The sequence below is a fragment of the Thunnus thynnus genome, chromosome 10, assembly GCF_963924715.1.
Source record: "Thunnus thynnus chromosome 10, fThuThy2.1, whole genome shotgun sequence".
NCBI lineage: Eukaryota > Metazoa > Chordata > Actinopteri > Scombriformes > Scombridae > Thunnus > Thunnus thynnus.
The window spans coordinates 4,929,838-4,952,685 of record NC_089526.1 but is presented as its reverse complement, the minus strand read 5'-3'; the positions used below and the strand labels follow the sequence as shown (position 1 = coordinate 4,952,685).

The 22,848-nt window shown below is 39.3% G+C and overlaps 1 protein-coding gene across 1 annotated transcript; it reads right to left on the bottom strand.

Moving 5' to 3' along the window:
• Window positions 1-74: 74 nt before the first annotated feature.
• On the bottom strand, window positions 75-22,609 carry tmod4 (tropomodulin 4 (muscle)). Its single transcript, XM_067600553.1, has 10 exons — window positions 22,501-22,609; window positions 9,726-9,902; window positions 8,604-8,760; window positions 7,414-7,533; window positions 2,358-2,450; window positions 1,649-1,779; window positions 1,275-1,382; window positions 1,036-1,179; window positions 596-740; window positions 75-483 (listed from the first exon to the last, which is right to left on the bottom strand). Exons 2-10 carry the CDS (start codon window positions 9,825-9,827, stop codon window positions 461-463), a joined length of 1,023 nt encoding a protein of 340 aa, XP_067456654.1. The 5' UTR covers window positions 9,828-9,902; window positions 22,501-22,609; the 3' UTR covers window positions 75-460.
• Window positions 22,610-22,848: the final 239 nt, after the last annotated feature.

Genomic DNA, 22,848 nt, shown 5'->3' with positions numbered 1-22,848 from the left:
TCCAATATAAAATACTCATGTCAAAATAAGGTGTAGAAACAATGAAATTAAACTTGCCAAACATTTACAAAAAATATTTGAATATATATTTTATTTAAAGTATTTACAGTTTTCTTCCCACAGATAGCACCATATTGAAAATGTTTTCATGAATGAAAAGGGTTAACCTTTTGTTTTGGATGATTTTTTAGGCGACGCACAAAACTAAAAAGCACAAAAAAAGACACTTCACATTTTGCTTGTGACCTATACATTCCTTTATGATGAATTCAGCAGTCTACACAAAGCTGGCTGCGGTCAATGAAATGAAATGAAATGAAATGAAATGAAATGGATGTTTGGCAGTTCATTCAGCTCTTGTGCTCCACACTGACAAGCTAGCAGAAGGTTGTCGACGGCGGTCTGTTTGCAGGCTCCAGGCGCTTGAAGGGGTTGTTCTTCTGTTCGCTCTTTGTTGCTTTCATCTTAATCTCTGCTGGCGAACTGCAGAGAGAAGAAAGATCAGATTAAATAAATATTTACCTCTATCTTTCCAGAACTCTACATGCACATTAAAAATTGATTTTCTAAGCAGGCAAGAAGATCCGTTTCTTACTCATGTCGTTGTTTCGTGTGATGGCCATGGCGGCTCTGGCACGGGGACCCTGCTGGGTGAAGTGATAGCCGAACTTGAGGATGCTGGAGTTGTTCTCCAACATGGAGGCGATCTCCATCTCAACTGAGTCTCCCAACTTCTGCCTCTGTACCAGAGAGAAGACGAGAAGCAGCTCATTCAAAAAGAGTGTCAACCGTATCAAGTGCATAAAAAATTACTTTGGCTACATCGTATGAATGTATAATTGGATAAAAATCAATTATTACACATTTTTCAAGATGAAAGTGATGATTTTCAGTTTTGCACGCATGCTCATAATGCTTGACTAACACAAGGTGATTACACCTCAAAATACAGTAAATCTGACATATTTATTATTTATGTGTCACCGCATTAGTTACTGTGCAGAACGTGCACAGTTGTAATGTTTTATTTCATACCTGGTTGTCGATCTTGAGCTCCACCAGTGTGGCATTGTTGGCCATGGCCTTGATGATCGCCATCATGCCGTCTGAAGTGATGAAGTTGGATTCGATATTAAGACTCTGCAAGCTGGTGTTCTCCTGCAGCATCTCAGCACATGCCTGACACACAGAGACGTAGAAAATATAAGCTATAAAGAACAAAACAATGACGATAAATAGTGTTCGTCGGCTGTCGTACAAAATGATGTACTCACGTAGGCCACAGGGTCGTTGCTACGGGTTGCGGCGATGCTAAGAGACTCCACGAGAGAGTTTCCCTTCATCGCCTCAAAGATCTCTTTCAGCGTTGGGATGGGAATGTCCTGCAACACAAACAAAGGGGCTTCACCTTTACGAGCTTTGGCTGAGGCTCACAGATCTGCAGGTTTTACCAATCAACTGATCACTACAGCAGCTTATTTCAGTGATTAAACCCTTTACTCTTTTTTAAATATTTGTTAATCAGGAAGCATGATTGTCACTTTCAGAGCTTGTGAATGGCAAAAAGTAAAACTGTGTGGGTCTAAAAAGCGATTTGGGAACACAAGACACACTGGTCATTTGATCCGTTTCTTCTTGCTGGGCTGACCTTGATGTTGTTGAGGTTGACTTCAGTCAAGCTGCTGTCGTTACTGTGGATTCTCTCCAAGGTTTCCTCCACATTGGTGGTGTTGGGCGGCTCATCGGGGAAGACTTTGAACGGATCCGCCTTCACGACACCTAAAGAAAACACAGCGTAACAGCTTAGGCTACAGAGTGACAAACTGTAGCGCAATGTTATGGTCACTATACTATATCTGAATGTTTTTTCATGGATTGTGATCGGCCTGTAATCGAGTTCAACAGTTGCATTCCATCCTTCATTAAATGACAATGAAATTTTCCTTTGATATTTAGTTTTTTCTTTTTCTTCATATAGTTTATATACAGTAACTTCCAATCACTTACTGTCCAGCACATTTAAAGCCATTTAATACCATACCTGAGTTTCAGTACCAATTACAAAACAATGCTTTTTTTCCAATTTCTTATTGTGTGCACAAATGCATGTGTTTAATATAGTCTTCAAATAAAACAAATGTGCAAGAACTTTGTAATGTTAAGTACAGTAAAATAAGCGAAATGATGACTGAAATAAGGACATTTTCTGATCAAAGAATAAGTAAACAAGATGAAGAATCTGACTAGTGGTGAACTTTTTAACTTATCATCTTATCAGTGTCAATAGTAGATCATAAAATATCTTTGCCATTAAAAAAAAAAAAGGAAAAATGTTTATAAAACCGGGTCATACGTACTGTTGATGCCCTCTGTGTTGGCGATGGTTCCTTGGGTGCCCAAAGCGTCGTAGTACTGCTTGTTGCTCATCAGGGTGTACATTCCAAGGATAGCTGCAAGTACAAGAAAAACAGTCACTATGAAGACAAGATAAAAATATCTGTGATGCTTGAGTGAGATTATAGTGTATGTCCTGGGTTGTACTCTTAATTGTCATGTTTGTTTTTCCAATCTGTGCCGTTGCTTTGTGGCAGCACCGATTTATGCATCATCTCCATTGCTGCATTTGCAACTTTCTGACTTCTGACAAAAAAAAGAGATTTTGAACAAAAAGAGTTAGGTGTTCCCTCAGCTCATGTGTGGCTCAACTCTGTGTGTCTGTTTGACGAGATAAGGATATTGTTGTTGTCTGAGCTCAGCAGGAAACTCGGTCACAGGCTGTGATCGCACAGTTTCCAGGGGCCCGGAGGAAATAATGATACCACATATTTACACACTTAATACACATGTTTCTGGCTGAGAGGGTGGAAATAACTTTCTCTGTGATATCATCTGTTGATATCATGTTCATGTTTAAAGACCACACACAGTTTAGAGAAAGAAGAGTCAGCGTTGGTCTATAGAGAATGAACTGGGAAGATAGATTTGACCCTTAAGTCTCAGAGACTTTCTGTACATTTTTGGTACATTTTTCATGACATACAATACAAAACTATTTCTTATCTGAGATAGAATATGAACTTTATACACTATGTTGAATTCTTACTTTGTAACTGCTCTTAAAATACACAGTAGACACTGAAAAAAATAATCCTCTCAATGCGTCATTCTGTCATAGAATTGGCCATAGTGGAGAATATATTCATATCCTTTGGTTTTTGGTTATCCTTTGGTTGGTATTAGCTAATACTAATACTAATAATAATACACTTAATTTACAGAGTGCTTTTAAAGATACTCAAAGACGCTTTACACAAGTTAAAAAGATCCTAAACTACAAAAACACACTAAAAGCACAAGGTAGCGCACAAAATTAATCACGCAGTATTAATACCACTATGTAAAAATATTCCATTGCAAGTAAAAGTTCTGCATTAAAAATTTTGCTCAAGTAAAATTACGTGCATTAACTTATTTTTGGCCACTTGGGGGCAGCACAACAAGCTGTAAACACATGTCTGATATATTATCACCTCTTAAGTTGATTTGGTGAACTCGCTAGAACAAAGTGGCTTATCTACACACTTAACAGACACAAAGGAACATTGATATTGATTTGAAGTCATGTGTCTTGCCACCTGGTGGATAAAAGTGTAATATTTACTCTAAATTTTTCTCCGTTTTGGTGTCCACTAACTCCTTGGAGAAATATGTGTTTCTAGAGCCGCTAAATGCTAACTTTGTCTGCTGTTTAGTGCTTGACACTAAGCACACAGAGGGTTTATCGAGGCTTTTTTGCACTCGAAACAGCTACGTCTGGAAAGTAATCCAAAACAGAAAGTTTGCAGTCTGCAAAAACCAAAACAGTGAGCTAAAGGACGCTAAAAAGCGCAACAGAGTTGTAGGGATCCGCAGTGCCGAGTGATGGCGACCCCATTCACATACAGGTAGTCACTTGATCCATTATTAATATATAAATATTGATTACAGTAGCTTTAAGTATCAAAAGTAAGAGTAGTTATTAAGCAGAATGGCCCCTTTCAGAGTGCTAAATTATTTCATTGAATTAATGATGCATTTTGATGCTAAAATTGGTCAAAATGGCGCCAATTTATATGATTTTATTCAGTATACTATTGGGTAGTTCAATCTATAGCATTATATTATATAAACTGAATATGTAAAATCTAAATCTGTAAATAAACAGTATTATCTCCCAAATGTAGTGAAGAAGGTACTTTCTACCACTGGTATCATATTTTACTTTCAACCAGCTAGCTTATTTATTTTCACTATTTTAAGTATTTTAACTTTATTTAAAATTTGAAATTTGATTTATTAGTAGTAGACTAATTAGTGGTTACATGTGTTGAAAGAAAACAGAATAATTTCTTCAAAATGTCTCCTACATTTTTACACTTAAACCCAGAATGAATGAATGAGTGAATATTTTCCACATTGCGTTCACTGAACTGGTAATGTTGAGATTTCTCCTGTTTTTACTGTTTATGACCACGAGGAGGCAGACATGCTGATTCTTTTCATGCTCTTGTTGTAACCCGCCGGCACCAAACTGTGTCACACACCAACTGCCGTGACAGGAGCCACCCCTCCACCTTCCCACCCACCAGCCTCCTGACCCGGTGTGGGGAACCATGGGAAGGGCCTTGTGAGGAGAGGGAGGCCAGTGAGACAGCTGCCTGCTCAGATGGGCGTTACTGGCCATGAACACCCTCACGTCATCAGTTTGGCCCTGAGAATAACCCACAGTAGCTTTGCAGCACAAACTAGACTGCAGATAACTAGAAAGCCCAATATAGCAACGTGTTAATATCATGAATAAAACGTGAAAATTAAGTCTTCACGGTGACTTAACTCTCTCTCTCTGGCCTCATGGAGCAGGTCGGCCAAGCTATTCATCCCCTTTTAGTCTGTTTGCCAAAAAGCCCAAACAAAAGACTGACACAGGCTAACTGAGGTTTAATCTTCATCTGGACTCTGTCCAGGGTTAGAACGGTCTCTTTGACAGGCTGATGGAGCCGGACAAACAGGCTCCCCTGCTCTGCCTTTCCGGATGCCTGCCTGCCTGTTTGGCTTGTCAGAGGAGTGTGGCCGGGTTTTCAGGGTGGTCAAAGGATCACACTCAATAAAGAAAACATGGTTTATGATTCAATTGAATCTCAATTATAATATCATTAGCATTTATTCAGCGTAACGATTATATACATGTAGAAGGTTTCATAATACTTATGGCTTTCAGGTGAATCAGTAAGTCTGATACATCAGTTACTGTAACTTAAAGGGAAATTAAGTTATTTTTTTTCAAACTAGGTCTCACTCTTATAATTGTGTCCATTCTGAGTATAGATCATTCTAACTTTGTGCTCATCATCTCTAATGTGGAGATTCAGGAAAGACAGACTACATCCAAACATTGTGTTTACTGGAACAAGCAACATACGCCTCCTAAAGCTTTGCAAATAAACTTCAGTTTTAAAGAAATAATTTTTAATCCAACACAGACTTACGCCCCCTGGATTAGCTGTCGTAGCTAAATACATAGGGGAAATATATGGGAAAAGGCACTTTAATTACCATAATTATGATGTAATTGTGTCAGATTTAGCCAAATGGCAAATTGTCATGTACAGTTGATGGGCAGACAACACCCTGTAATGTAATTTAATGTTTGCTTGTAATACTTGTGATCTAGGAATTATTCTACTATAGCGTGTACTACTTAAAGATCAGCTCCAGTACATGAATAAATTGTCAAATCTACACCTCCTGTATTGATTAAATGACGTTTCAATAAAGAACTGTTTCCAAATGACTCCAAACAAGATGCTTCTCTCATCACACTGTTGATTCTAAGCGTCAGTAATATGATTTTCAGGTTCAGGAAACATGAAAAGCTGTGGCTTTTCTATCTGTGAACAAAGTTGCTGCCCACTTGTCTGTTACAAACAGATACTGTATCTTTGCCCCCGCCATCCCCACGTCCACTCCACCCTTCCTTTGGTGGCCTCAGTCCAGGCTTATTTATTTTTGTGTTGCTGAGCGTGGGGAATTGGAGCCCATCACATGTCTGACCATGTCTGTTAGCCTGGGACTACTGAGCTGTCTCAGTGTTGAGGCAAACAATGTGAAGCTAACAGCAGAGAGACTGTATAACTACTGTAAAGTAGAATTATCTGGGTCACAGAGTCACTGAGGTCACACTATGCAGTGTATGTCATAATGGGTTAATAAGCACCTGTTGCTGTGAAGCAGCATGAGGACAAACAGATGACAGGAAGAAGAGTCAATCAAATCCCAGTGTGACAATGAAACCTGGTCTTCATTTCAGCTTGAATATCATCGTTACATCGCTGATGGCCATTGTGGCAGTGAGTCAACCTGGTGGGTGACTCCACTTCCACTTGGGGGCTTAGCCCTTTGAGAGTCTACTCTCCAATCTCTAATAACCACTCCAAAATGAAGAGTGGCCAAAATAGTAGCTTGGAGAGCTAAATCAGTTGAGTGAGCTTGGTCTGCTACGCCCAGTGGGCCCAAAGGAGACCACGGCCGAGCTGCACCAGAGAGGAAACACCAAAAGCAGTGCGACAGGATGCGGAAGCCGGGCGAGCTAGGCTAAAAACTGCTAATCCATACAAACCAGCAGTTCCAACAATCATGCTGGCTAATGTTTGTTCTCTAGACAGCAAAATGGATTATATAACCCCTACTATCAGTGCTGGTCATTCACATGCAGCAGCTGTCAACATTGAACTAAAACATGCACTTTCTCTCTAAATGCACTGTGCTGCTAACTGTTCTTTCTTTTTCACTCTTGGGATTTATATGTTTTTATCATTTTTAAGGGATTTTTTAGATACATATTTTAATCCTTTTTGTTGTTTTTGCACTGCTGTGGCCTGGAAGGAACAGCATTTCGGTTTTTGTGTGTGTATGCAAGCACACAAGAAAATGACAATTAACTAAAGCTTGAATCTTGAATCTAGAAAGCTGTTTTTGCATTAGTCTGCTGAAAGTGGCAAGAGTTTAAAATTTGGACCTATGAGCATGATTTGTGATATCACAGCTCAAATTATCTCAAAGAGTGGTTCCCAAACTTCTCCTGTCATTTACCCCTTCACACCCATCCCATATAAATGAATTGCATCTCTATTAACACAAAATAATATTGAGGAAATTAACAAAAGGAGTCAAAAACAAGTTGAATGAAATAACATGAACTGCGTGGTTCTTGTGTGCAAATAAAATCCAAAGCAAGATATAGGCTTTTTGATATTTTGAATGTGTCTGATGTGGCAATGGGGCACTGAGTGAACCTGAAAAAGTGAAATGACTAGATGAACGGAGAACTACCGCCGCTGCTATTACTATTACTAGTAGTTATGGTGGTTGTCTAACCTGCGATATCACACATCTCTGCGTCTGTGGCATTTTTCAGAGCCTCCTCGAGCTCCGGCTCCAGTGTCACCTGCTCATGCTCAGGGATCTCCGCCGCTGCCTTGGGCACAAAGGTTTTTCCTGGAGATAGAAATAAAGAACAGATGAGTAAAGAGATGAAAAGTAGGGCAAAACAGACAGAGACGATCAGGAATGAGACAGGAAGGAAGAGAAGTTTTGTTGTAAATAGATGATGGAGAGAAGTGAGAGCTGGATAGAAATAAGCATTTGAAAAAGCCAGACAGAGTGAGAGGAGAGAGGATTTAGTTTGTTGTTCCAGTATTTTAGAAAAAAGTAATTTTGCAGTGATGATTGACATTTTTGATGTTTGTATTCATGTGTAGTCTGCAAACCAAAATTTCCGAAAGCGACATCTGACATAGAATTAAAGATCTTAATGGGATTTCTGCGAGCTGAAAGTCTCAAGCCATAAATTTGTCTCTGTTTTGGTAAAAGCTCTGTTCGGATCATGTTTCCCAAAACACGAGTAAGCCCGGGCTTATCACGGATTTGTGGAGCAACTCTAATAAACTTAATTTTCCACTGGAGCCAGATTGTGCTTTCTTTTTTTTTTTTTCTTTGTGCTGTGCTCATTCATCTTCACAGTTTTTGTTCTGAAAAACCCTAATTTTAGACAGAACCTACATATGCCCGTTCTATTATTATCAGTTTCCATTCATTAGATGAGTTGCACAGGAACTGCAGCACAAATGTTCTCAATTAAGTCATTTTCCTGGTATAGATCGGACATGTCAGCCTGTGCGACTATGATGGAAATGGCCTCAAAACTCAATGAGCTGCAAAAACCCTGCACAGATCTGAAACTAAGAGCCAGTGCAGCTGTGCAGCGGTGCATCACAAAGTGCAATACTGTAACAGCTATCTGATGACAAAGAAAAGACCTGTGGAGATTTATGTAAACAGGTTAACAGCTATTGTGACCATTCAATACATATATACTGTAATTCTTTAATAACATGCCTCTAATGTTGTCTGCTTGCGCACAAAAAGTACAAAATTGTTTTTTCCACCATTAAAGGATCATGTGGTTTATATTTCTGTATGTGTTACTCATAAAAATCCTGCCTTCAACAAGAATTAATGCAAAAGTAAATTTGCTATGTTAAATATAATGTGACAGTTCTTCCCACCTTTCTTCTCCCCAGTGAAGGGCACCAGGTCTTCCCTGTCCGGGTGCTCCAGGGCCTCCTTCTCCAGGTACTGGGTCAGAGCGTCACGGTCATATGGCCCCGTCGGGCTCTTCTTCGTCTGGTCACGCTGCCGCAGACCAGCTGGCAGCATGGCATTCTGGGAGAACAGGAGGTCAAATGTTATGTTGATGTGGCATTAAGACTGGAGAACAGGGAGAGACGGGATCATCGTTTTAGTGCCCGGGTGGATTAAATGAGAGTAGAAAGTGAGCAAAGTGTTGCCACATCCAGATCTTTTCATCTATCATTAGAAGATGGAAAACACTTCGGCAATAATTTCTTTGATTACTGAAATTAGTTTTTATTTGACTGCAATAACCAAGTAACACCACTCTGCAGTGGGTATACCAGTTTAAGCTATGTACATAACTGTGAGGTAATTTTTAAATCTGTGGTTTTTCATTTCGTTATGTGCATATTATACACAATAAGTTTTGGTTTCTCTCCCAGCTCTCTGTGGCACTTGGTTTCCCAGAGTAATCAGACATAGTTTGAGTGTCCCACAATGCACAGCAACATTACATCACATAGGTCACACGCTGTAGGTGCACTTTGCGAGAACACTGGCGACAAATGTGAGCTGATTTTTAAGTTTCAGAATTAAAAACACTGAAATCTAAGATGTAATTGAAGAACTTCTGCTAGACAGGTTGTCGTTGAAAGGAAGAAAGGCCTGAAGCACTTTCTTTCATTATTTTAATTACAGAAAGTTTGTAGTGGCAACACTTCCTTTTACTGGCTGCAGGGGCCTTTCTTTGCTCACTTCTTGTGTCCATTACAAATGTAATCACTGGTGGGTTCACTGAAAGGAAGACATCATTGCAGGAAAGTCTAACTGAAACTTCTTGTTTTTGATGTTCTGTATCCTGCAGGTTTTTGTTCCTCAGACAGTGGTATCAATTAGCTGCAGAACAGACTGATTGACCACCTGGAGGAACAAAAACATGAAGGATTTAAGGACCTCAGGCATCAGATCTGACCACTAAGGCCTTGTGGCATTAGAGAAAGTGATCACAAGTCAACTGCCTGGCAGGTTAAGACTAATCGAGCACTCCACCGTACCTCGGGGTCCATCTCCTGCAGCTCATACTCCAGCTGATCCAGCTCCTCGGCGCTGAGGCCCTTGAGGATGGCATCCTCGTCAATGTCCCTGGGATCCGACATGGCTCGTGAGGCTCTGGCTCACATACACACACACTCACTCATACACACTGCTACGCACCCTTGGGTGGGATGGCACTGTGGGAGAGGAGAGAGGAGACAGAGAGGAGGGGTGATTCACAATGAGAATGATTTTTTGTTTGTTTCTTTCTTTCTTTCTTCTTGTGTTCTTGGTGTGACATCCAAAACATCCCTGATCATTTAGTACTTAAGGACTGAACTGAATCTGCACCCTAACCTCTGTTCATGTATCAAAATTCATCATGACTTGTGACTAGTGAGTTGCTGTATTTTTTTTTTCATGTCAAAAACCCCTAAAGTTTGAATGTATTTGGAACAATTTAATGTAATTATAGTGATATTTTATACATTTCATACATTAACAGTATATTTGCTTTAAACAAACTGTGGCACCTGTTGATGCAAGACAAAAAGCTGACATATCTACATATTGTAGCGCTTCACATTGTATTGTACAGTATTGTTTTGTTTCATTTCATACCGTATGAGCATCATATACCATATTCTGCAGTATAAAATTGCCTCGTAATGTACAGTACTGTTTTGTATTGCACTGAAAGGTATAGTATTGTATAATATTTGTTTCATACCATTTTTTAAATCGCATTGTATGATAATGTACACTATTTTATTGTATAATATTGTATATTGTATCATTACATAACAATATTGTCTTGTACCATATCATAAAGTATTATATGTAATCACATCACATTGTACAGAATCATGTTATATGATATCATATGTTATCTTATCGTGTTTGTCATTTATCATTTATGATATTGTACATATTTTATTGCATTTTTTGTACAGCATCATATTGGATTATTTCGTATTGTATTGTTTTGTATTTTCTGTATTGTATTGTATTGTTACATACAGTATTTTATCATATTGTATCATATTGTTTCATTTAATTTCCTATCACAGTTGTTTCATATTGTATATCACATCAAAACAGAACACACAATATTTTGTCGTATAATCTTGTGTCATATTATATTATACCGTATGTTATTGTTTCTATGCTTAATGTACAGCATCGTACTGTATCGTATCACATCATATTGTACCAAGTTGTATCATATCATATCAAGTTTGTATCGTATCGTAAATAGAAGAAGTTTGAGCAACAGACTGCTGCTTGATAAGACACAGTCCTACGAAATTTCTAGTAAACAGATAACACAGCAGATGGAAAACATGAAACCTCCGATTAGAATATTCAAAAACCAAACCTTTTTATGCACACTCAATGATATTTTACCTGGGAACCCCCTGGAATCCTCTCATGGACCACTGGGGCTCCCTGACTGTGAATCGCCGTCCTTGCCAAATAGTTTTATTGAGCTTATCAGCTGCTCTATCCAGAGCACTTCAATAATGTGGTGACGATAATAATAGATGCATTTCCAATAATACATCTGCAAAACTCAGAAGGAGAAAGTCTGTATAAACATGCTGCAGCAGCTTCCATCACATGCTTACGTGAGCCTTATTTTCATCTTAAAAACACATGAGAGGTGAACAACAAACCGCTGATGCCCTGCGGTTTGAAAGGCGAAGAGGCGGAGAAGTGAAGAAAGTGAAGGAGAGAGAGAGAGAGAGAGAGAGCAAGGTCTTTGTAACTCTAAACCCTTAGCTCACCACACAGCAACTAAGAATAGCAGAATGAGAGAAGAGAAGGGTGGAAAGTGCGATCCCTTATTTATCATTGACGGACACTCGTTCATACAGTAGTGGACCCACCCGAAGCTTATCTACACCCAGTGATGAAAAGCCACAAACACCTAAAGACAAATATAAAAACAGTCTCTTGATACAGCAAAGAGCAGTGAGTTCAAACTACACCACAGGGCCCTCAAACGAGGAAATACCACAACGATAGCATACATATACCTCTGGGTCAAAGTATGAGTAATGCAGCTATCAGGTTTGAGGTCCAATGTTTTCATTTTCAGTCCAAATTTCATCCCAACTTGGCCAGAGAAGAAAACCCATCACGGTCCGGGTCAGAATGTGGTTTCATGCAGCCAATCTGCTTGTACAATGTCAGTAACAGTTAACATCTGTGATGGCAACAAGAGTTCAAGAACTTTACAGAAGATGGCTTTCTGCATCAGTATATAATCATGTGTATATTGGATTGATTAAAGGGATTTTGAGTCATGTTCAATGTGTACAACAAGTAGGAATTCCATCAGCACAACTTTTCTTCAACTACATAAACATTTGTTACCTCTGCCAGCCCCTACAACAACCTCAATAATATTATCTAGTAACTGGATTTAGTATTGAAGAGGCAATTCTCAATAAGGAGGAGAGAGCTATTCTCATCAGGACAGAAAGCCCAGAAAAGTGTCTCATGAAATGGTAATACACAGCTGTCTTAAAGCTACTGAAAACTTTCCAAAATATTGGAATTTCCACTGCAACAGAATTTACTTTGTGCTATTCCAGTGAATCTGCACAGTAGAGTTATGGATGTATATGGACATGAATAAAATCTCTTAGCCAGATATGAGAGCATCATCAGCTCCACTGACATTGACTTAGAGGTCGGCCATGTGAGTCAGAAGTTTTGTTTGAGATTTTCCATTCAAATTAAGTTAATTTGAATGTAGGTCTTCCAGATGTGAATCAGAACTACAACCTGTCTCTCTGCTGTCAGTCTCTCAGCTTTCCACATGAATGCTGCTTTATTATATAAAGAGCAAATTTCAGCATCTGATATAGTAATCAAGGAGTAACTGGTATGACCACAAACCTGGAGATATATTATACTAATACTGAAATTTCTGTGTCCTGTCTGTGGCCCTTCAAATGAAAAACTGAATGTAAAGTAAAAGTGAATCAAGACAGCAGGTGTTGTTACTTTGAGGTTGTGGTGTCAACAGATCAAGTCAAAGACTTATACAGTAGAGCATAAGGTCCTGACATACCACAACCAAATGATCAGGTTTCCTTGACAACAGTACAGAAGCTCGGTCGCCATGGGAATGGTACTCCAAAACGATTCCAGGACCTATGATAACCCTGCAATTAATGAATGTTATCAGACATGCTAGGCTTGGACACTCTATTCTATTCTACTCTGTTCTGTTCTGTGTACCTTGCATTGCTTTGCTCCAGTGACACAAACACCATGTAATTATAACCTTGTTCGTCTCAAGGTAACGTCTGTTTGGTTGGATTCACAGATCAGATTACACTATATTAGAGAGGACACACACAGACACACACACACATGCATAATGTAGATACTCCCCATGACTGTCTGTACTCACATGCTTAACACCGTATGGCTGGTGAAACAATACCTTCAATGAATCATGTGCATATTTAAAATATGCAGTATTTTTCTCTGAGCCTAAAATTTTGAGACGTGTACTCTGAATTTATATCAGAGAAACACTTTTAAAGAGGACACATCATGCTCATTTCCAGGTCAGGTTTCAGGTATTTTTACTCTGGGGCTCTACTGGAATATCTTTCATCATTATTTACAGTTCAAAAAAGCAGTTTTTAGCTCCTGTATCTTTAAGATCCCCCCATCCTAATGAGCCCACTCTGTTCTGATTGGCCAGCTTCAGGAAACTTCCACCAGCTCCAGAGGCTACGTAAATAAACAATAGTAGTCGGATTTTGCTTCTTTTTCTCTTTCTGTACTTGAAATAAACTTCTCAGATACATCTGTACATGTTCAAACTCGAATCTGATCCGAAATATGTGAGTGGAGAACATGAATAACCTTAGCAACTAAGACTGGGGAAGTAGAGGTAACTTTGCTAACGTAGCGTTCATAGCAAACTGAAGCCCTGGATTTTGATTTGAAGGCTAAATTCTACATATGCTCACCTCAAGAATTTTGACCATGTTTAACATAGACATTCAACAGTATTACAATATAAAAATGTCCGAAAATTACAAAAATCATGTTATGTCCCCTTTAATTTAGTAACTGCAAAGTCATTACAGGTACTGGAATCATTTTCCATGGCGACCAAGCATCTGTACTGTTGTCAAGTAACAAGTCTACAGTTCAAGGCAGTTTCTTTGTTAGAAATAAATTATAATAAGATGCTCAACTTTTCCTATCCAGTACAGTAGTAGATACTCACTCTAGATTAGAATATGGACACAAAAGGGCAGCATCATGTTTCAGCTTTCAGCAACGATCCAGTTGATTTAAATTCTAAACATCTTTGATCACATTAGCAGAGAAAAAAGTATTCCTGTATCAGGGCTTCTTTTAACTTTATTTGCTGGAATACAAATCAACTAATATGAATGACAGAAATGCAAAGCTTTGCAGAGATATAAAAAGAGAATGCAAACCCCTTATTTAACTACAGTAAGAACTAAAACTATAAAAAACACCTGTTAAAAACATGTTCCTTAATGCCTAACAGCTTCTTATCTGCTCTGTGTGGCTCTAATGTGTAAAGCCAATGACACAAACACGGGATCACACTGAGTGTTGAGGAAGATGGAGGAGATTTAAAGGATGAGGAGAAGCTGAAAACACACCACCTCAACACATCAAGTGCCACCCCTGGCACCAATAAGAAGCATCACGATGCAGCTGGTCAATATAGTAGTTACCTAGACGTAACTCAAGTTCTATGAGTACAGCACAGGACAATGAAATGCCAATGGGTGAGTTGTAGGGGTGTAATGTTATGTGTATTTGTCCCGAACCATCATGGTACAGACGTTACGGTTCAGTGCATGCAGTCGTATACACTGAATATGCTCTGTGAACCAAACAATGATCATGTAGCATTCCTACATCCATGTAATAGTTTAAACTACAGTGAAAAGCAAGCAACCAACTAGTAACCACTGTAGTTTGGCCAACATTGTATTGAAGTACAAAACAACTTTTTCTGTGGAAAAAAAATATGTTTTTTTAGGGGCAGCACATCAATGTGTGCCTAGCCGCCGGTGTGGGGGTTGTAGATAGAGAATAGGGGCAGGTGTTTTGACACGCACTGTTTTGTGGTGGTTATGGCCTGAAGGAGGCTCAGGACAAGGTTGAGGATAAATCTATGTAGACTCAACTCACTTTTTGTGCGGGATGAAAGGTTTTACCACCATTTTCAAGCTGGAAGACTCTTAAGCTGAAAACACACTGCCGCCACAGCGCCGCGATTAAGCTAGCCTAGTTGGTACTCACCTGTTGCCAAAAACCTCAAAGTGACCATCAGTCGCTTCCCTGTACAGATGAAGTCCCTGTGATTAGTATTTTGGCATCTTATAAGTGGTGTAACCTTTTCCAACAGCCTGTAGTACTGCTCTGGTGCGAATCAAGAGAAGATTACAAAACAAAATCCGTCTTCATTTTCCAGCTCACGACAAAGATGAAAAGCTCCCTTGTGTTGTCCTGCTCCAGATTTTCTTCCAATATGTCTTGCTCTAAATTACAGTAGATGTCCTCTTCACTTTCCATTTTGACTTTTTGTCAACTGTTTGACCTGTTAAGTTTGGTCAACTGTTTTGTTTGTTTTGTTCGATCAGGGTGCCATGAGCAGCTAGTTTTCAAAGAAACATTTTAGACAACTGCCAACATTAGAATGTTCCCTGTTGTTGGAGAATGTTTGATTGATGTGCCATGGGCTTTACAGTACTCATTACTGAAAAAAGTAATAACATTACTGGAACATGTTACAAAGTAATGCATTACTGCCCAACACTGGTTGTCAATCATACATTATACTATATTTTTACAAGGTTATTTTGAAGTGGCATCAGTCAAACTGTGATAGTCTTGTGTCCATTAGGATAAATGAAAAGAGCAGAACAGATACCTCTTGTGCCTGCAGTAATTTGTGATTTCCAAACTGGTTTCATAAGTGACCTTAAAGAAAGAGGAGACTCTAGTCATATATCTTGAGACAAGTTAAAAACAAACCTTTTTCAATCGGACCAATACTATATAATTTTGTTTATCTCTCTCTCTTTGTTTATCTTTATCTCTTATCACTGTCAGTATATTGGAGTTTTCTCCCTGACATTAGATGCCATTGTTTTCGCAGATTTGAGCTAGTATTGCAGAAACATTTGTCTGGAATTCTCTATCCTAAATCTAGTTTTGGCATTTAAATGTTGAAAATGAGTAATAATTAATATCAGCCATAACCTAAACCTTTCCTTTTATAGTTTCTCAGTGTTTATACTTCATTTAAAGGTCCTATATATAAGAATTGTGAAGCAATTTACATGTATTAATCTTTTTTTTATTGCCAATGAGTAATACCTTCCCCTACTTTCTTTGTTGTCTGTAACAGCCTGTGGACTGATTTCTGTGTGAAGGACGGTTTTCTGTGAGCCTTACCTCTCTCCCACTAACATCAACAAACAACCAGCATAACGACACAACACAACACAACAAAAATGGTCCTATCTGACTAGAAACACCCTGCAGATATTAGTTCTCCAGCTAATGAGACAGCTAGCTGCCTCCGTCAATCACCACCAAGCAGCAACCTCTGGGGCTGAAAAATGAAGCCAATGCGGAAGTGCCAAAAACTGCAGTTCCTTGAATGGCCACTTGAGGCTCAAAAAGTGAGTCAATCCCCATAGACCCCCATGTTAAAATGCCCTACTTTACAGCAGAAATAAACATGTTTACAGCCTGGTACAAAAAATGGTTTTGGTCTCTATAGCTAATTTTTCATGACAACTGTACAGGGGGTGAATTTTTTTATAACTCACCCGTTTAAATTTTATTGAGCTGTAAAGTTATGCATAATGATGGACATGGCTGCTTTGAGTGACAGGTCCGCCAGCTGCTTGGTGGCTTGTTTCAGCCATTTGGCTCACCTATTTGCCCATTTTGGATTGGCTGGGAGTGAGGCGAACTCAGTCACTGCCAAGATGGCGATGGCCAGAGTGGCTCACTTTGAGCTTCAAAACCGCTCTTCAGAAACCAATAGGTGACATCACAGTGACTATGTCCATACTTTATATAGTCTATGATCACCACACATTTCACAACAAAACACTCCCGCAATGACAAATCGTCCACTCCTGAGCATACACATCTAAAACACTATTATCTCAGAAAAGGAGCAGAAAACAAGCTCCAAAGTGATAACAGAACATAGCTTACCCCTTTTGTTTTTTCTGTTGGTGGTCCAAAGGTTGTAATAAGCACACATTTCAAAACAAAACCGCAGCATGTTCCTCCCCGGCCACAGCTCACTGAGTCTACCGGTGTTTGGTAAACACAATTGGTAAAAAAAAGTTGGCGGTTTGCGGGTTGGGTCAGGTTCAGGTGGTTGATTAACACATATTTTTGCAGGTTGGGCGGTGCGGATTGGCTCTCAGAGTAAGCACAAGCATGAGCAACAAGATGCTGACTGCAGCTCAGTCACCGGTGTCACTAATGAGAAGGAATTTCTGATTCTTACATATAGAAGCTTTAATGCAAAGAACAGTCTGTGGTTTGCCCGCAGACAAGCCTTTGAGCCTCGCTCATTGTTCTGAGCTTACAGTGAGGGCTACAGACTGCATATCAGCCTGCCAGTTAAAGACTCGAAAAGCTTAATACTTTTATACACAGTTTTATCAAAGGTTCATGTTGACTTTGATTTGGGATTCCATGAAATTATATTTCCTGTTTTAGATTTTTACAGAGAGGTACGAATCCAAATTAAATCAATATTTTACATATTTACAGTCCTGGGGAATATTTGTCGTCAGCTTTGAAATATACAATAGGTAAGACATGAACAAATACAAAGACTAGCAGATAATACACTCTTGAAAACTGAACAGCAAGAGTGAACTTTGTGTTTTCATTTGTTTTGACATTTAATTTGGCACATTCCAGGAAGCCTCTGACCACACTGGAAACAGACTGGACTGAATGTGCATCTGTCCCCAGCAGTCCCAGTGGGAATTCTATATGAACCAAAACAAACTGGGAGTGGAGGATGGTGGTGGCTGTCACCTGCCGCTGCCAGCTGGCTCTGAATGCTTCTTTTTCCAGTCAAAATCTCAACCATCTCCTGCACCTGCAGCTGCTCTCTTTATGGAAGCGGTGACATGAGTTGAGCCTGGTATGTCTAACTTTTATTGAGTTTTGATTAACGACAGCTTATTGCATCTCAACCACTTTTACTATGTTCAAACTGTAACTGAAAGTATGCTAGTTCCTCACATGTGACACAGGTCTGATGTCGGGTTTGACAAGAACAAACAAACAAGTTCTGACCTGGAACAAGTTGTACAGTCAGAGACATTCAACCTACATGTGACTCCTTAACAAGTCAGATTAGAATTTCTCTTCATTACTCCAACAATGAGCAAATGTTATTCTCCTGAGATTAATGTCATAATCACAACTATCCAGGACAGTGAGGAACAAGAAGGGACAGAGAGACAGACAACTCAGATTTAATGAGAAGCCTCAATTCATACAAAACCTGAGAGCTAAAGCTGTGACGAAAATGCAGTGAATAAAATTAATACTGAATACTACAGAGCCCCCCTGGGGTTTGCTGGGGTAAATCGCGTAAATCTGTGCGCACATTTTATAAACCGTGCTCTCAGATTCATTATTCGTGCCCACAGATTTGTAAACCATGCACACAGATTTGTAAAATGTGCCCACAGATTTGTCCTTCGGACAAGAAACGCTTTTCTTCAGAGACGAAGGACCTTCATGCATGGAACATTTCAACGGCAACGGCATCTGCCAAGAAAGTCCAATTTATCTAGATTCAAAGGTAGATTTAATGCTATATTGTGTTGTGCATTGGATGTTTCACAGCTTTCATCGTGTAACATTGTATTTTTGTGCTTTTCACTCCAAAACCAACCTTTCAGTTTGAGGCTAGCGTGGAAGCAGCTAACGTTAGCTAGTCAGGCTTACTTGTTAGCTAAACTTTGTGTCACTAGAGACTTCAATTTATGGTGCAATTGCTTGTCTTCAAGGTAGATTTAATGCTATGTTGTATTGTGTTTACATTCATGGTATAAATGAGTTAACTGGACCCTCTTCAGTCATATATGTAAGAATTAGAGGTGTTTTGACATGCATTGTTGGTTTATTAAGATCTAGTGTGGTCTTTGTGTTCACAAATGTGTATATTACCAGCAATGGGTTTGTGCATGCAGACTACAAAGTAAAGAAATGTTCTAAATAATGTAATGGATGTCATGTGTCCCTATTTGACAGGTGTGAGACCTCCATTGGTAGGTTGATGCATAAACTCACCCTCTGACTGCACCAGGATAACCTGTAAACAGCCAGGGGGAAACTATCAGATGGCAAATAGAGAGTAGAGTCCATCATTTAGACAGTGACACATTTATGTTGTTTTGGCACCAGCATGTTTCATTTGAAATAAAACAATGACTGAAACTGAGAGTGCTGACTTGGTTTTAAGTAGTTTTGTGTTCACATCCATACTGGGTAAACAGTGAAGCAACTGTAGCCCCCCTTTTTAGGTCATTTTAGGACAATGCAGGAGGAGGATTATCCTAAATGTACTGCAAATGCTGCCAGGGAGTTTTTTTATGACCCAGCAGTGGGATGTTCTCCACTGGCAATGTCATTCACCTGACCTCAGTCCAGCTGAGCAGGTGTGTCACTCACCGAAAATCAGACCAAAGGCAAAAGTCCAGTTTCCAGCTCAGGTCTGGCATAGAATCACCAGGAGAGATATAAGTGTCCTCTGGGATCAATCAATCAATGACTGAAAACAGTTTGACACCAAATATTATATATCATTACTAAAGTTTGTTTTAATTGGTCAAATGATATTTGATCTACTAAAATTGGAGAACTTTAGTCACAAGTAACAACTAAAGCTATAATTCCTACGCTGTTCACACCATCAAAGTGAAGAGGAAAGATTAAGCTCATAGACATTTATTTTCTTTATGCACTGCTATGTCTTTATTTAAACCTAATATTAGAAACTCTTTCCAATATAATGCACTCCAGTGCACCACTACCACCCACTACAACCTCAGTAATAAATAAGTAGAATTATCACCTGTCTGACAACGTGAACAACAACTGAAAATGAATTTAATTGAATTTAAGTACTGTCTTTTAATTTACTGGATGATTAGACACGATGGTTTATCTCAGTACAGTTGATGTACAAATGTATTAATTCCTCGTCATCTTGTTTTTGTCATATGACCTCCGTCTCCTTCAAAATAAATAAAAAGTATAATCTTTCTTTGTTGTTGAAATCTTCATCCACTTTTTCTTACAAACAGGCTGAGCGCTTCAGTGGCTCACATAACAGTCACGACTTTAGAATAGAATACTGACAACGGAGCGGTTTATGTTTCACATATTGGTGAGTAAGGGATATGTATGTATAAAAACAGATTAGTGAATTTGCAGAAAATGCAGAAAATAAAAGTCTGGTGTGACCACAGCTTTAAGATATAAAGTTTACATTGAGCTTCTTTATAATTTACACTTCCATGTGAGGCTGAAGTTCAGTTGCATTTGATCAAATCTGAGTCTATTGAATATAATATAAATCCTTTCAAATATATATTTTTTTATATCTTTGTAGGTTTTGCTTTTTTTTTTTGGTGAGAGGATTATTTGTTTAGTGTATACAATTTCTGAAAGTAGGGCAAGAGGTCATCCTTTAATCTATTTTTTTTTTGTCTGAACGACGAGACAATGAGCCAAACTTTTAAAAATGATTAATAATGTCATATAAAAACTAAAATCAAGACGGATATCCAAAGAACTAAAGCTCAAGTGGCCAGATAGACTATAGAACATTTTCACTTCATTTTTTCCAAAGGAAGCTCCAACATATCCGACTTGGCACTTCATAATACGGAAGGGTCTGGAAGTCAAGCAAATAGGGACGACTCACATCAGCCAAAGTCCATCATTCAAGCAGATTAAACCTCCATTTAATGAATATAGTGTTATATTGTCAGTGCACAGTATTTGTAATGAATGAAGAGGCAATTTAGTTCAAAAGAGGGCTAATGTAACCACACTTTAACTGCATGAGGTGTGGATTGCGTTGTCAAAAATTACAACTAACATGGCATGATTATTGCAACCATTATTGGTTTTCCATTCTCAACAATCTGTTGATGGGGTAAAGGGTAAAGTTACAAAATTATTTCATGGCTTAGTGCCTCAGTTTGATTCAGTTTGTCAGTTAACAAAGTCATTTGAAGAACACGCTGACAGTTATTTTTTTTTATTTTTAGCAAAGATGGGTGGAAGTCTGGGAAAAAGGGGGACTTATTTTGGAGATTCGTGCAGTAAAACCATGATTAAGGGCATGTGAGCTTGTATAGTTTTGTATTGTTCTCATCCATTAAACATTAATGGGAAGGAGATTGGGTAACTCCATTTGAAAAGCACTGCATTGAGGCGAGCAACAGTGAGGATTTACCCTTTAGTTTAATAAGTGGACCAAGACCATTACAAGAGTTTAGATTTCACAGTGACAAAGGTTATACTCTCATAAATGCTCTAAAATGATTTACACTCGGCTCCTGTTCCAGGGCATTTGTATTAACTAGGGCAGAAAATAAACTTTGAAGTCATCCCTCTTAGTTTTACTGCTCTTTCTTTTTTTTTTTCTTTGGGCAGAGGTGTATTTCTTCTGTAATAGTAGCAGGGGTGGAGAGGCTTTTTAAATGACCAGACCAAGTCTTCTTTCTGCCACCAGATTTGTCACCATCCACAGGTCGCCTTCTCCACGTCTTACCGCCCAAGTGTAACATTCCATATCAGCCCTCAGCTTAATTTTAGCTTCACAAGTCAGCTACTTCCAGCCGTGTGAATCCTCCCCGCCTTAGGTTCCTTCAGATTGTGTCAGAGGAACCATTTTGAGGCCCCCGTGAACATCTTGACTGCATAGACTTTGCACCCAACGAGAAGTTTACAAGTTTGATTTCATAATATTTTAACAAAAGACAGCGCCAGTTTGCACCTCCTGCAAGCCCCTGATGCAATTATTCAAAAGAGGCAATACGTGGAAATGTTTTTTAAGACACAGAGACATATTTGTCACATTGTCACAAGGCCACCCACCTTATTTTTGTATCACAAAAAGACAATTTGATCAATTCAGATATACAAATGTCAGGCACTAATGGGTCTTAGCTGGAGGGGATGTACAGGCAGAGGGCAAACTTAACCCTCCCGGTCTCTAAACTCTACAGCCCACTGAGACAACATCTCCAAATCCCCTGTGACGAATTAACTGCACAACGATGGACAGCTATTTGAAAGCTTAACCCCTCCACATACCATACTGATAGCTTCATTTGAGTGACAGTATTTCGTTCTTTTGGCTGGCCCTTTGCAGAAGCTGCAGCTGGGAAAAAAGAGCCTTCCATAAAGTGACATAAATTGATCATTTCAGCCTGAAAAGTTCACTATCAAGTCACCAAACTTCTGCACAGAAAGACTTGAGTTTTGGACAACAATTAACTCATATGTCCCACATTCATGCTGCAACTTTGTCCTATTCCACAAACCCAGAATCTCACAAGAAGCTCTGGCTTGAAGAAATGAAGCCCCCCAAACAGGCAACCCAGAGGGAAAGATTAAAGTGTTGGTCAACCCCGGCGTGCTGGCGAGATCCCCCCAAAACACACACACAGCGACAGAGAAAGAAGGAAGCAGCCTCACACCTACCTTCACAGAAGCGCAGTGCTGAAGCCCCTCGGCAAGGCAGAGCCTACAGTTAGAGACCGGAGAGAGTTGTACCCCCACCCCCCACTCCACCTCCCAACACCCCCCCTCCTCTCTCTCTCTCTGTCTCTCTCTCTCTCTCTCTCTCTCTCTCTCTCTCTCTCTCTCTCTGTCAGGCTTCAGCTCTCAGCTCTGCTGCGCTGAGACAGGCATACAGACGGCACTTTGAGATGTCAGCATTTTATTATTTTGGCTGAGAGAGATTGGAGGGGGGTGGTAGAGAGTCACATAGGGAGGGAGAGAGAGAGAGAGAGAGAGAGAGAGAGAGAGAGACAGAGAGAGGGAAGGAGA

What these genes read in the sequence shown, in the direction of transcription:
- tmod4 (XM_067600553.1), bottom strand. Translation starts at nt 9,827, where the DNA reads ATGTCGGATCCCAGGGACATTGACGAGGATGCCATCCTCAAGGGCCTC. An exon ending in AGAGATGTGTGATATCGCAG is followed by an intron (nt 2,451 to 7,413) that starts GTTAGACAACCA and finishes TTGTACTTGCAG; the next exon opens with CTATCCTTGGAATGTACACC. An exon ending in TCAACCTCAACAACATCAAG is followed by an intron (nt 1,383 to 1,648) that starts GTCAGCCCAGCA and finishes TTTGTGTTGCAG; the next exon opens with GACATTCCCATCCCAACGCT.